The sequence below is a fragment of the Colobus angolensis genome, unplaced genomic scaffold (genome assembly GCF_000951035.1).
Source record: "Colobus angolensis palliatus isolate OR3802 unplaced genomic scaffold, Cang.pa_1.0 Scaffold240, whole genome shotgun sequence".
Lineage (NCBI taxonomy): Eukaryota > Metazoa > Chordata > Mammalia > Primates > Cercopithecidae > Colobus > Colobus angolensis.
In genome coordinates this window covers 1,160,425-1,173,229 of record NW_012115600.1, presented here as the reverse complement: position 1 = coordinate 1,173,229, position 12,805 = coordinate 1,160,425, and the positions used below count along the sequence as shown (strand labels likewise).

General features: G+C 45.7%; 1 protein-coding gene across 2 annotated transcripts; it reads left to right on the top strand.

Annotated features, from left to right (window-relative positions):
• Positions 1-865: 865 nt before the first annotated feature.
• Positions 866-11,212, top strand: ZNF436 (zinc finger protein 436). Of its 2 annotated transcripts, XM_011945561.1 has the most exons (4): positions 866-1,361; positions 2,658-2,750; positions 3,536-3,662; positions 7,450-11,212. In XM_011945561.1, the coding sequence occupies exons 2-4, from the start codon at positions 2,718-2,720 to the stop codon at positions 8,697-8,699; spliced, it is 1,410 nt and encodes a 469-aa protein (XP_011800951.1). In that variant the 5' UTR covers positions 866-1,361; positions 2,658-2,717; the 3' UTR covers positions 8,700-11,212. The 2 variants fall into 2 exon arrangements, with proteins under 2 accessions (XP_011800951.1, XP_011800950.1); XM_011945560.1 differs by lacking the exon at positions 866-1,361 and having other exon boundaries at positions 2,334-2,750; positions 7,450-11,208.
• The last annotated feature ends 1,593 nt before the right edge of the window (positions 11,213-12,805 follow it).

Below are 12,805 nucleotides of genomic sequence, written 5' to 3'. Positions count from 1 at the left end.
GTCACCCACGGTTTCTCACAGCTGTTGAGCCACTTTGATTTCCCAGATTTTCTGAGCTATCCAATATACCCACAAGCAGTTCTGGAAGTTTCCCTTACCACCAAAGCCAGGGTTAATAAAAAGTAACGGCTATCATCCAAGAGCGCACTCTGGAGCGCTTTAATCATCTCACCCACGCCTCACAATATCCTTAGGTATGATGACCCTCATTTTAGAGAAAAGGAAATGGGCCTGGATTCAATGACTTTCCAAAGGATACACAGCCTGGATTCCGAACCCGGTCTGTCTGACCTTGAGGCCCACGCTCTTTCCACTGGGGATACCGCCTCTCAGGAATCCTCCAGGATTCCGTTTTATATGGTGCTCGGATCAATTTTATTTTTACAGCCAGTCTAATTTAGCAATGGGGAGCTGTATACTAACTTTAGTGATATTAATGTTACTAAGTCTGGTAACCCACTACAATCGGACCAGCCCCGGATCGATTTTAGATGAGGCAGGATGGTATAATTCTGTGACATCTGAAGAATTCCTAGCCCCACAGTTGCGGGTGGAAAGAGAAGGAATGGGAAAGTCTGCATTATGGCTGGGTCGGGTCCTTCTAGTTCTTTTTAGACACTTGAGTAATTTAATCATAAATGACCGGGCACTGGGAACAGGACACTCACTAATAAAAGCATGGCCTGGAGTTATGTTTGAAAAAAAATTTCAAGTTCCTCAGTGGGTGGATCTATCTGCAAAACAAAAGAAAGGCCCCTTTCCCAGCCCAGGCAGAGAAGTCTCCTGTACAGTTAGAGACAACAGGCTTCCGGGCACGTAGCCAAGGTTCTGGGGATATTTATAACTTGAAGAGGGTGGGAGTCCCTAATAAGCTGCTATATTCTTTTTCCATCACTTCCCTCTCCAAGGCTACAGCGAGCTCGGAGCTCTTCCCCACGCAGAATGCCTGCTTTCCTCAGTGCTGGACTTCCATTGTCTAATTCCCTCATACTGGCTGGGGAAAGGGAAAGCTGCGAGTGCTCCCGTTCCGAGGAACTCCAGCTGAATGCACTTTAGTTGCTGGTGGTTTCTTGGCCAACCTCTGTGGTCTCAGGGATCTGCCTATGAGCCTGTGGTTTCTTTGAGCTGCCTGCGAGTCTGAGGTCTCGGGAATCTGAGTCTTTAGGATCAGCCTACGACATCTGGGTTTCGCCTGCAAGTCTACAGATTCAAGATCTGCCTGCGGGTCTGAGACCTCCGGGACCTGCCAGTGCTAAAATCTTTCTGAACGCCAGGTCTGAGAGAACGCTGCGGCTCTGGGATCCGTTCGCGGTCTCAGGTTTTGGAGACGACGATCTAGTGGATCTTTTGCGCGACAGGAGGTAAGTCGTTCGTCCCCCACTCGGGTTTTCGGCTTCCTACCTTCAACCGAACAGGGACTACTAACATCCTGAAGGCCTGCCCGGATCAGGGCCTCAGACGCCCAGGGTCCCTTCGGTGCGGGAGGCCGCCAGGAGCCCCCGTAGCAGACTAGCCCTCGGGGACTATAAGGAGGGCCCGCCCCCGCCCAGGGGCCTGCGTATCTCCTCCTTACACGCCCTACACCGCCACCCGCTTCTGAGTTCCCCGAGGGTTTTCGCCTCCCCGCCGATGGACGCCACTCAGTCCGCCGCTCGAGGGGCGCCCTCTTGAGAAGGACGCAGTCGCACGCCCCTACAGGGTTAAAGCGCCGGAGCCGAGACACCACCAGGCTCTGCTGCCGACCACACTCCTGAGTCGCCCGGGGGGCGCGGGGCCTCTCGGGAGTTGTATTCCGCACGGAGCCGCGCGGCCGCAGGCACTGCTGGGAGACGTAGTGCGTGGGCGGGGCTCAAAGTTCCAGCGCGGCCTCCGAGTCTCCCCTGGGGAGTGGGCGGCTGCCGCTTCCCTCTCCAGCCTGTGCTGTCAAGCAGGGGCTAATTCTAGCTCTGCTCAACACAGACCAGCGCCTAAATTAGGCCTGACTTCGCAGATAATAAGGCCCGACTCAAGAGACGCTTCTAGGGACGTGAGGCGAAGCAGGGCAGCCTCCCTGGCTTAATCGTGCTGCAGTCTCCATGAGAAGAAAGCGAGAATACTCCGCCCTGACAGAGAGGACGCGCTTACTTCTTCACCCTTTTGTTCTTTTCCCTCCTCGGCTTTTGGCCTCTGGTGGGCTTTTGTACGCGGGAGTGGAACTCCAACTCCCGGCAGGCCATGGGGGCAAGCACAGGCGCACTAGAGGCTCTTGGCCACGCTGTGGGAGGCGGGCCTGGTGTTCCGCTTCTGATTGGTAGAGTGTTTCACGAACTTTGCTCGCTGATTGGCTGAGGCAGCTGCCGGAAAGGACCCGGTCTCGAGACGGCAGAGCGGAGGCGTTCCCTGGGCTGGGCTGAGCGCCTCCTCTTGGAAACAGCATCGGTCTAACCCCCGGCGCGGGAGGGACCCAGCCAGGGGGCTGTCCTAGTAGATTCCGGCATTGCCTCCACCCCCGCTGTGGCGGAGACACAGAGGGCGGGTCTCGCTCGAGGGTCAGGGAGGAGAGTGACACGGCCCTGGTCCAGGGCCCTCCCTGCCCGCCTTGGGGCCAGAACTCCAGCCCTGGGGAGTGGGCAGGGCCTGTTTTCCGTGCCTCACACCCTGCTTTTCGCCTCCTTCAGCGCTGTCTGCTAGCTGCTTTTCCTGCTCTCTCTCCCTGGAGGCGAACCCTTGTGCTGGAGATGGCAGCCACCCTGCTCATGGCTGGGTCCCAGGTAAGCCGGGGGTGGCTTTTCGGACCTTGTCTCTTCTTACCCACCTCGTCCGGCGTTTCTCTGCTCTGCAAGTCCCTGTGGGAAATTCCCTGGGATTAGTAATTCGCTGGCTTCGATATTCTGCCTCCAGGGGCCTAGTACCAAGCCAGTATTGTCACAAACAAGCATATATCGAACACCTGCTGTATGCCTTTAAATACTGGGGAGATAAAAGATGGACGAGATGGGCGCTACCTTTTGGCTCACAGTTCACAATCTGTAGGGAGAAAGGCGGATCCACTTAAGCGTGGCACAACGTAATAAGTGCTCTATTTGCTGTAGGAACAAAGTGCTGTAGTGTGGGAATCACTCCCAAGAAGTGGGAGTGATTAAGTCTGTCTGGGGCATCCGAGGGGAGTGGAGTAGTGCAGAGGGGTAGGGGGCATTGAAGAACAGTTGGTGCTGGAGCGGGACCTTAAAAAGCAGTAGAATTTCACTAGTGTGAGAAGGATATTCCAGGCAAAGAGGGACATTATGAGTAAAGGTATGGAGCGATGCAAGTGCCAGATAGGTCCTGAGAAAAGCACAGCCAGAGGATAAAGTTCCTGAGTGGGTCAGGGATAGCTGGCCATGGGACCAGAACAATCAGCTCATAAATTGCTGCCCACATCTCTTTTTTACTTGAATATTTCTTCTTTGGACTCTATAGATCACATTTAATATCTTTTTCCTCCTGAATATTTCTAACTTTCTAATTTCAAGAAGTGCTAAATACAGAATAGTAGGGAAGCGTTGTGTGATTTCAGGCACCTGTGACGTTTGAAGATATGGCCATGTATCTCACCCGGGAAGAATGGAGACCTCTGGACCCTGCACAAAGGGACCTTTACAGGGATGTTATGCAGGAGAATTACGGAAATGTTGTCTCACTAGGTAAGTAAGCAGTCTACCTTTCTTTGCCTCCACGTTTTTGAGATCATGTCAAAATGACTTAGTTATTTCAATGCAGCCTAGTGGTTTGATGTTTTAAAGCACTTAATTGCATATTGGCTTGACTTGAGTCCTCAGGCAGATCTTTGAATGTGGGAACATCCAGGTCATATTGTCTAAAAAGAAAAAAAAAACTGCTTCTGCACATTTTAGAAACGTTCAGATTTCTTGTGCCCTGAGTCATTTTCCAATCTCCAGCCTGTTTGTACAGATCACTGACCAAACAGGTCTGGCATAATAGTGCTTGCCAGAATATAAATGCCCCTGTAAGTAGTGCTTTTACTCTAGGGTGCTAAAAAATGAGGGGATTCTAACCCAGGTTCATGGGACGGCGAAAGCCACCTTTTTGTGTTTGTTTTGGCTTCAGAACCCTAGCTTTGACTCAAGTTCCTTAGCTGAGTAGGTTGCCATCTAGAAATGTTTCAGTGTTGATGATGATAGATTTCTAGTGTGTCAAATGCTGTTCCAGAAGAGTGCTGAAATAGATCACAAATTCTATTCGAGAGGGCAGCTAATTTTTTTTTACATGGTCTGCAAGCAAGCCTGTCTTCTCTCTTTGCTGTACTTTGGTCTGGGTGTAACTAGAATAAACAGTATATTCTTGAGCTGAACGGTCTTTTGACTCACTCTGCCTGCTGTCAAGACTTGACAGACATTAGCAAGTGTGTGTGTGTCACTAGGTCATCTGCCACTCATTAAGACTAATCCTTTTTTTGAAATCTTTATTCCCATAGCCTTTCTCAGAACAAAAGGCAACTCTGAGGGCTTTCCTTTTTAACTTGAGCTTTCTCTGATATCCCTAGTTTCTTGAATCCTTTCTTTATAAAAGTAACCATAAATAGTTATCTACCCAGATCTATTGCAGTCTGTAACCCAAATATTCCACTTAATCCAACAAAAGCAAAAAATGACAATCATTTAAAAATGTGAATTTACATTTTTATAGTTTAGCCCTAAAAGCACTTGTTAGAAGGATGGAAGCACCAAAAAACTGGTTTCTTGCCCAAATAAGTTTGGGAATGGGAATGGGTTTTAAAATGATTACAAGACGCCCTTTTTCTTTTCTTTTCTTTTTTTTTTTTTTGAGACAGGATCTTGCTCTGTTGCCCAGGCTGGAGTGCAGTGGCATGATCACAACTTATTGCAGCCTTGACCTCCCAGGCCCAGGGCATCCTCCCATCTCAACTTCCTGAGTAGCTGTGATCACAGATGCGTACCACCTTGCCCAGCTAATTCTTTTTATTAAAAAAAATTTTTTTTTTTTTTTTTTTTTGAGACGGAGTCTCGCTCTGTCGCCCAGGCTGGAGTGCAGTGGCCGGATCTCAGCTCACTGCAAGCTCCGCCTCCCGGGTTTACGCCATTCTCCTGCCTCAGCCTCCTGAGTAGCTGGGACTACAGGCACCCGCCACCGTGCCCGGCTAGTTTTTTGTATTTTTTAGTAGAGACGGGGTTTCACCGTTAGCCAGGATGGTCTCGATCTCCTGACCTCGTGATCCACCTGTCTCGGCCTCCCAAAGTGCTGGGATTACAGGCTTGAGCCACCGCACCCGGCAAAAATTTTTTATTTAAAAAAGATTTTCTTTGAGACAGAGTCTCACTCTGTTGCCCTGACTGGAGTGCTGAGTTCAAGCGATTCTCCTGCCTCAGCCTCCCAAGTAGCTTGGATTACAGGCACATGCCACTGTGCTCAGCTAATTTTTGTATTTTTAATAGAGATAGGGTTTCACTATGTTGGTCAGGCTGGTCTTGAACTCCTGACCTCAAGTGATCCACCCACCTCGGCCTCCGAAAGTGCTAGGATTACAGGCATGAGCCACCACACCCAGCCTCTTTTTATTTTTAATGGAAGAGAGACCTCCCTGTGTTGCACAGGCTGGTCTCAGAAACTCCTAGGCTCAAGTGGTCCTCTTGTATCAGCCTCCCAAAGTGCTGGGATTAGAGGCCTGAGCTACTGCATCTGGCCTTATAAGGCCTTTTTACCTTAGGATTCCTTAGAACCTTTAGTGTGTTATTAGGCATTGTGAATTTTGAAGGAAACGATATTGTATGTACCATTTACCAACCTAGTTTATCCATGAACCCTTTTCTCCTGAAATGCATACTTTCTTTCTGAAGAGTGTACTAAGAAATCCAATTTGGAGAATGCAGTGTCTGGTATAAAACTTCTTGTAGACAGTGGTTGTGTATTTTTATTTTCATTTGAAGACTGCATGTGAAATAGACAATGCCAAGAATGTTCTCAGCCAGACATCTTTTTTGCCTTCTTCAACCTTCCCACTTCTATGTTCATTAAAAGGTCACTGAAAAGTAGGAAGTGACATTTGTCAGTCACTTTTCTGTCAACTATGACATAGGTAAAGATTTGTTTTTCTCCTTGTTAACATAGTTGGTTCTAGCTGGGCACGGTGGCTCACGCCTGTAATCCTAGCACTTTGGGAGGCCAAGATGGGCGGATCACCTGAAGGTCAGGAGTTCAAGACCAGCTTGGCCAACGTGGTGAAACCCTGTCTCTACTAAAAATACAAAAAAAATAACTGGGTGTGGTGGCGGGCACCTCTAATGCCATCTACTCGGGAAGTTGAAGCAGGAGAATCGCTTGAACCCAGGAGGTGGAGTTTGCAGTGAATGGAGATTGTGCCATTGCACTCCAGCGCCATTGCACTCCAGCCTGGGCAACAAAAGTGAGACTCTGTCTCAAAAAACAAAACAAAACAAACAAACAAAACAACTGTAGTGAGTTCTTAGTAAATATTTCACGATGCTACTAATGATGAAGGCTTGGCAAGTTAAAAAATACACACAAAATATCTGGACGCTTGCCATTTAGATATTCTAATTTAGAGTCTCATATTTTCTGCTTCCAATTTTCTTTCAAAACACGAGGAATATATATAGTTTTCTTTTTTTTTTTTTAAGAGACAGGGTATCGTTCTGTCACCCAGACTGGTGTGCATAATCACAGCTTATTGCAGCCTTGAACTCCTGGGCTTAGGTGATCCTCTTACCTCAGCCTCCTGAGTAGCTGGAACTACAGTTGCATGCCACCACACCCACCTAATTTTTAAAATTTTTTGTAGAGATAGGGTCTCCCTGTATTGCCCAGCCTGGTCTTGAACTCCTGGCCTTAAGTGATCCTCCTGACTTGGCCTCCTGAAGTGTTAGGATTACATGCGTGAGCCACGGCACCTGGCCTGTATAGTTTTATTAAGGAATCATTAATTATAGCGATACAGAACATGAATTTTGACAGACCTGAGTTTGAATACTGGCTTTACCATTTACTGTGGCATTGAACAAGTCAATTCACTTGTCTGGGTCTTGGATTTCTCATTAATGAAGTAGAAATAATCACAATTCCTGACCCTCAGAATAGCTGTGATAAAGAATATAGTAATTCATATAAATAATTTAGGCTGGGCACAGTGGCTCAGGAGTTCAAGACCAGCCTGACCAATATGGTGAAACCCTGTGTCTACTAAAACGAAAAAAATTAGCTGGGCATGGTGGCATGCACCTGTAGTCCCAGCTACTAAGGAGGCTGAGACAGGAGAATTGCTTGAACCTGGGAGGCAGAGGTTGCAGTGAACCAAGATCATGCCACTGCACTCCAACCAGGGCAACAGAGTGCGACTCTGTCTCAAAAAAAAAAAAAAAAAAAATTAGTATAGTGCCTGGCACATAATAGGTAATTTTTGTTCTTACTAGCCTTATTGTTTACTTTTTATTACAGATTTTGAGATCAGGAGTGAGAATGAGGTAAATCCCAAGCAAGAGATTAGTGAAGATGTACAATTTGGGACATCTGAAAGACCTGCTGAGAATGCTGAGGAAAATCCTGAAAGTGAAGAGGGCTTTGAAAGCGGAGATAGGTCAGAAAGACAATGGGGAGATTTAACAGCAGAAGAGTGGGTAAGCTATCCTCTCCAACAAGTCACCGATCTGCTTGTCCACAAAGAAGTCCACACAGGTATCCGCTATCATATATGTTCTCATTGTGGAAAGGCCTTCAGTCAGATCTCAGACCTTAATCGACATCAGAAGACCCACACTGGAGACAGACCCTATAAATGTTACGAATGTGGAAAGGGCTTCAGTCGCAGCTCACACCTTATTCAGCATCAAAGAACACATACTGGGGAGAGGCCTTATGACTGTAACGAGTGTGGGAAAAGTTTTGGAAGAAGTTCTCACCTGATTCAGCATCAGACAATCCACACTGGAGAGAAGCCTCACAAATGCAATGAGTGTGGAAAAAGTTTCTGCCGTCTCTCTCACCTAATCCAACACCAAAGGACCCACAGTGGGGAGAAACCCTATGAGTGTGAGGAGTGTGGGAAAAGCTTCAGCAGGAGCTCTCACTTAGCTCAGCACCAGAGGACCCACACGGGTGAGAAACCTTATGAATGTAACGAATGTGGCCGAGGCTTCAGTGAGAGATCTGATCTCATCAAACACTATCGAGTCCACACGGGGGAGAGGCCCTACAAGTGTGATGAGTGTGGGAAGAATTTCAGTCAGAACTCCGACCTTGTGCGTCATCGCAGAGCCCACACGGGAGAGAAGCCGTACCACTGTAATGAATGTGGGGAGAATTTCAGCCGCATCTCACACTTGGTTCAGCACCAGAGAACTCACACTGGAGAGAAGCCATATGAATGCAATGCTTGTGGGAAAAGCTTCAGCCGGAGCTCTCATCTCATCACACACCAGAAAATTCACACTGGAGAGAAGCCTTATGAGTGTAATGAGTGTTGGCGAAGCTTTGGTGAAAGGTCAGATCTAATTAAGCATCAGAGAACCCACACAGGGGAGAAGCCCTATGAGTGTGTGCAGTGTGGAAAAGGTTTCACCCAGAGCTCCAACCTCATCACACATCAAAGAGTTCACACGGGAGAGAAGCCTTATGAATGTACTGAATGTGAGAAGAGTTTCAGCAGGAGCTCAGCTCTTATTAAACATAAGAGAGTTCATACAGACTAAGTCCTGTAATTATGATGGCTGAGAAATGATTCATTTGAAGATACAATTTTATTTGATATCAATGAACGCCCTCAAGACTGAGCTGCTTTTATCATACTCTTCTAGTAGTTGTGGGCCACAATTTAAACCGTCAGAGATGACAAGCCATTTGAAATTCTGACCCTCAGCTTTGGGGATGTTATCTCCTCCAAAATGGTGATTTTTATTCACTCAGTGGGTTACTTCATTAAAATCAGCCCCACAAGTAACTGGAAAATGGAAGACCAGGGGACAAGTGCTGGTGAATGCCCAGGCCTGGAAATGGAGTAAATCTTTCAATGTTATTTTCTCCCATCCTTGGCCCAAAGAACTATGCTAAGTGAAATGTGGGACTGTAATAGGGTGGTCATGGCTGCTTTGGAAAAAGGCAACTAGAGACTCTGCCTGAATTGCCACACCTATTCACACACCATAGTAGTTGGGCACACACATCTTCCCCTCCAAAGGGCTTTTTCCTTGAGTTGCTCATGCTTTTGTATCTTTTCCATCTTCCTGAGGGCAAGATTTTGCACGATGAAGGCAATAATTGTAGCTTTTCTCCTCACTGTTTCTAATTAGCTCATTTTAAACTTGCATCTTTGTGAAAGCTAACTGAAGATACAGTTGGAAAGGAAAAATGAGACACAGGTTTGGGGACCAAGGAACCATCAATGATGGTGACTTTAGCAGAAGATGCCTACAGTTATTACTGCCATTAATCAGATTTATGAATTTTCTTTGGGGATCACTATAGGGAACATTGTAGGGAAAATATCTTCAAGGAAAGATAGGACCATCAGTGACAGTTAAGTTTAAGGAGCAAGTGGAATTGACTCCTTCAGGGAAGGAATCACAGAGTCCCTTCCCAAGGAATGTAGGTCGTTTCTGTGTTCTTCCCTCTCTAATCTTTAAGATCAACTCTTCCTATCCTGCTAACTCTAAGATTTGTTAAGGGCCACATCCCAGTGTTTATCTTAGCTTGCATCAGGGCATGTGTATGTACAGTAATGTGTATTCCTGTGTTTTTGTAATAGCAGAAACTGAATTTACAGAGACTTAGCATGTTCTTGGGTGATGAGAGTCATGTGACAGAAGTATAAACATAACTCCAATGTGAGAAATGTCCTTTTTTCATTATGAAAAAAATTTAAACACTAGTGCTTTAGTGTGCACTCTCCTGTACGGTCTTTGTTCAGAGCTAAGCACTTGTTTGTATGTGTTTGTCAATTGTGGAAGATAATGACCAGACAAATAGGTCGATTGTCCTATTCTCAGAATGAATTATCTTCTATGGCAATGAAGAACTCTTTGGCTTATAAGGAATTAACAAACCTCGGTAGGAATGTATTTCCATCCTCCCACCCTACAGATATAAGTGGTTAAAATAACAGTTCACCCAATTTAAACCCAGTAGTGTCAGTTTTCCTCATCTCAGTCCAGGTAGGAATTAAGAAATATCTCAAATGTTGATGCTTATCCAAGCATATTGGGGTGAAAGGGAATTGGTGCCCAGAAAATGGGACTGGAGTGAGGAGTATCTTTTGAGAGTACCCCCAGTTTATTTCAACTGTGCTTTTTTGCTGCTGTTCTCTATTGTGAATGTTGTAACATTTAAAAAATGTTTTTGCCATAGTTTTCTGGGACTCGGTGTTAAAGGAGCCAATGGTCTCTTTTGGGTAGGGTATTACAATGAGTTATTGTGACCCACAGCTGTATGGGACCATATCACTTGTTAATAACACAACCATTAAAGTAACCCATCTTCCAGTGGAGTTCCTTCATGTTGCCACTCCTTTTTAAGGACAAACTCAGGCAAGGAGCATGTTTTTTTCTTCTTTACAAAATCTAGCAGACTGTGGGTATTCATATTTTAAATGTCGGGTGACACATGTTCTTGGTAACTAAACTCAAATATGTCTTTTCCCATATACGTTGCTGATGATTGTAATAAATGTCAAAGTTCTCCTGTTGCTTCTGTGAGCCACTATGGGTATCAGCTTGGGAGTGGCCATAGATGACAGCACTTCCATGACCTAACTGTATTTCACCCCCTTTTCCTTCCCTACAGTTCTTGCCCCACCCCAACCAGTTCCTGCTGCTGCTTTTGGTTTCTTAGAGGTGAAGGGCTCAAAACAAGGCTTCTAAGCACCCAGCTATCTCCGTACATGAACAATCTAGCTGGGAAACTTAAAGGACGAGGGCCACCCCAGCTGTCTCCTTTCTGCCAATTGTTGCCCGTTTGCTGTGTTGAACTTTGTGTAGAACTTATGCATCAGACTCCCTTCACTAATGCTTTTTGCATGCCTTCTGCTCCCAAGTCCCTGGCTGCCTCTGCACATCCCGTGAACACTTTGTGCCTGTTTTCTATGGTTGTGGAGAGTGAATGAACAAATCAATATGTAGAACAGTTTTCCTTATGGTATTGGTCACAGTTATCCTAGTGTTTGTATTATTCTAACTGTATTCTATAATTAAAAGTATAATTTTTAAAGTCAGCAAACCTGAGAATTATTTTAGTAATCCAGCACTGATTCATATAATGGCTTTTCATCAGATTCATTAAAATCAGGCATGATTGTCTTTACACTGATGCATTTTGTACAGATGTACAGATATTTTACACAGATGTTCTTGTAGGAATTTAGGAGTATAGTATCTTGAGCCCTATGGTTATTGTCATATCTTGGGAAGATGAAAAAACCCGAGTAGTTTTCTATGAAGGTTATGCTTTTGACAAAGGCCACATGGAAATATTTGGTATGGGTGACTCATTAGCTTTGGGGAAGGAAAAAAAAATCCAAAAAGGAAAATGAGAGAAGGCCTTGTTGCTTTAAGGGGATATTCTGGAGTATTTATTAAGAGTACTAAGTCTTCTGGGTGCGGTGGCTCATGCCTGTAATCCCAGCACTTGGGGAGGCCGAGGTGGGTGAATCACCTAAGGTCTGGATTTCGAGACCAGCCTGGCCAATATGGTGAAACCCCATCTCCAGTAAAAATACAAAAATTAGTCGGGCGTGGTGGCTTGCACCTGTAATCTCCACTACTCAGGAGGCTGAGGCAGGAGAGTTGCTTGAACCTGGGAGGCAGAGGTTGCAGTGAGCCGAGATCACACCCCTGTACTCCAGCTGGGTGACAGAGTGAGACTCTATATCAAAAAAGAATAAAGAAAAAAAGAAAAAAAAACTAAACTAAAACAATTTCTACCACACTAGGATTGAGTTCCTAGAATAGATACCTCTTAGAAATAAAGGCTCTCTATTCGTGACATAGTTGTGCAGTCTGCCTAAGGCTGTGATTAGGTATTTCCAGGGTGTGGCCACAATTTTCAAATTACTTACAAGTAATTTTCTCTCAATGAAATCTTTTTTAAAATGGACAGCCAGCCTAGGCAAAGGTAGGGATGGAAGTGCTTTATATTGGGGAAAATACAAATATGAAAGAAATGTTTTTAATTCTGTAGCCAAGACTTGCAAAGAAGAGAAACTTCATCAAAAAAACTTTTTTTTTTTTGAGACAAGAGTTTTGCTCTGTCACCCAGGCCGGAATGCAGTGGCGTGATCACAGCTCATTGCAGCCTCGACCTCCCCAGGTCAAGTGATCCTCCCCACCTCAGCCTCCTGAGTAGCTGGGACCACACGTGTGTGCCACTACACCCAGCTAATTCTTTTTATTTTTTTTAGAGATGGGGTCTCCATGTTTTGCCCAGGCTGGTCTCAAACTCTGTGGCTCAAGTGCTCCGAGTCAGCCTCCTAAAGTGATGGCTTACAGGTGTGAGCCACCATGCCTGGCCTCAGAATATTATTTAGGCTACTCTGGGCCACTCTGCCTATGGGTGAGCCCTGCTCTGTCTATAGAGCAGCCAGAAATATATATACATATAACTTCTTAGCCGGGAGTGGTAGCAAGCGCTCCCAACTACAGAGGCTGAGGCTGAGTTCAAGGCTGCAGAGCAAGACCTCATCTCTTAAAAGCAAAAAAAAAAAAAAAACAAAAAAACAAAAAAACAAAAAAAAAAACTCGGCCAGGTGCAGTGGCTCACGCCTGTAATCCCAGCACTTTGGGAAGCCGAGGCGGGCGGATCACGAGGT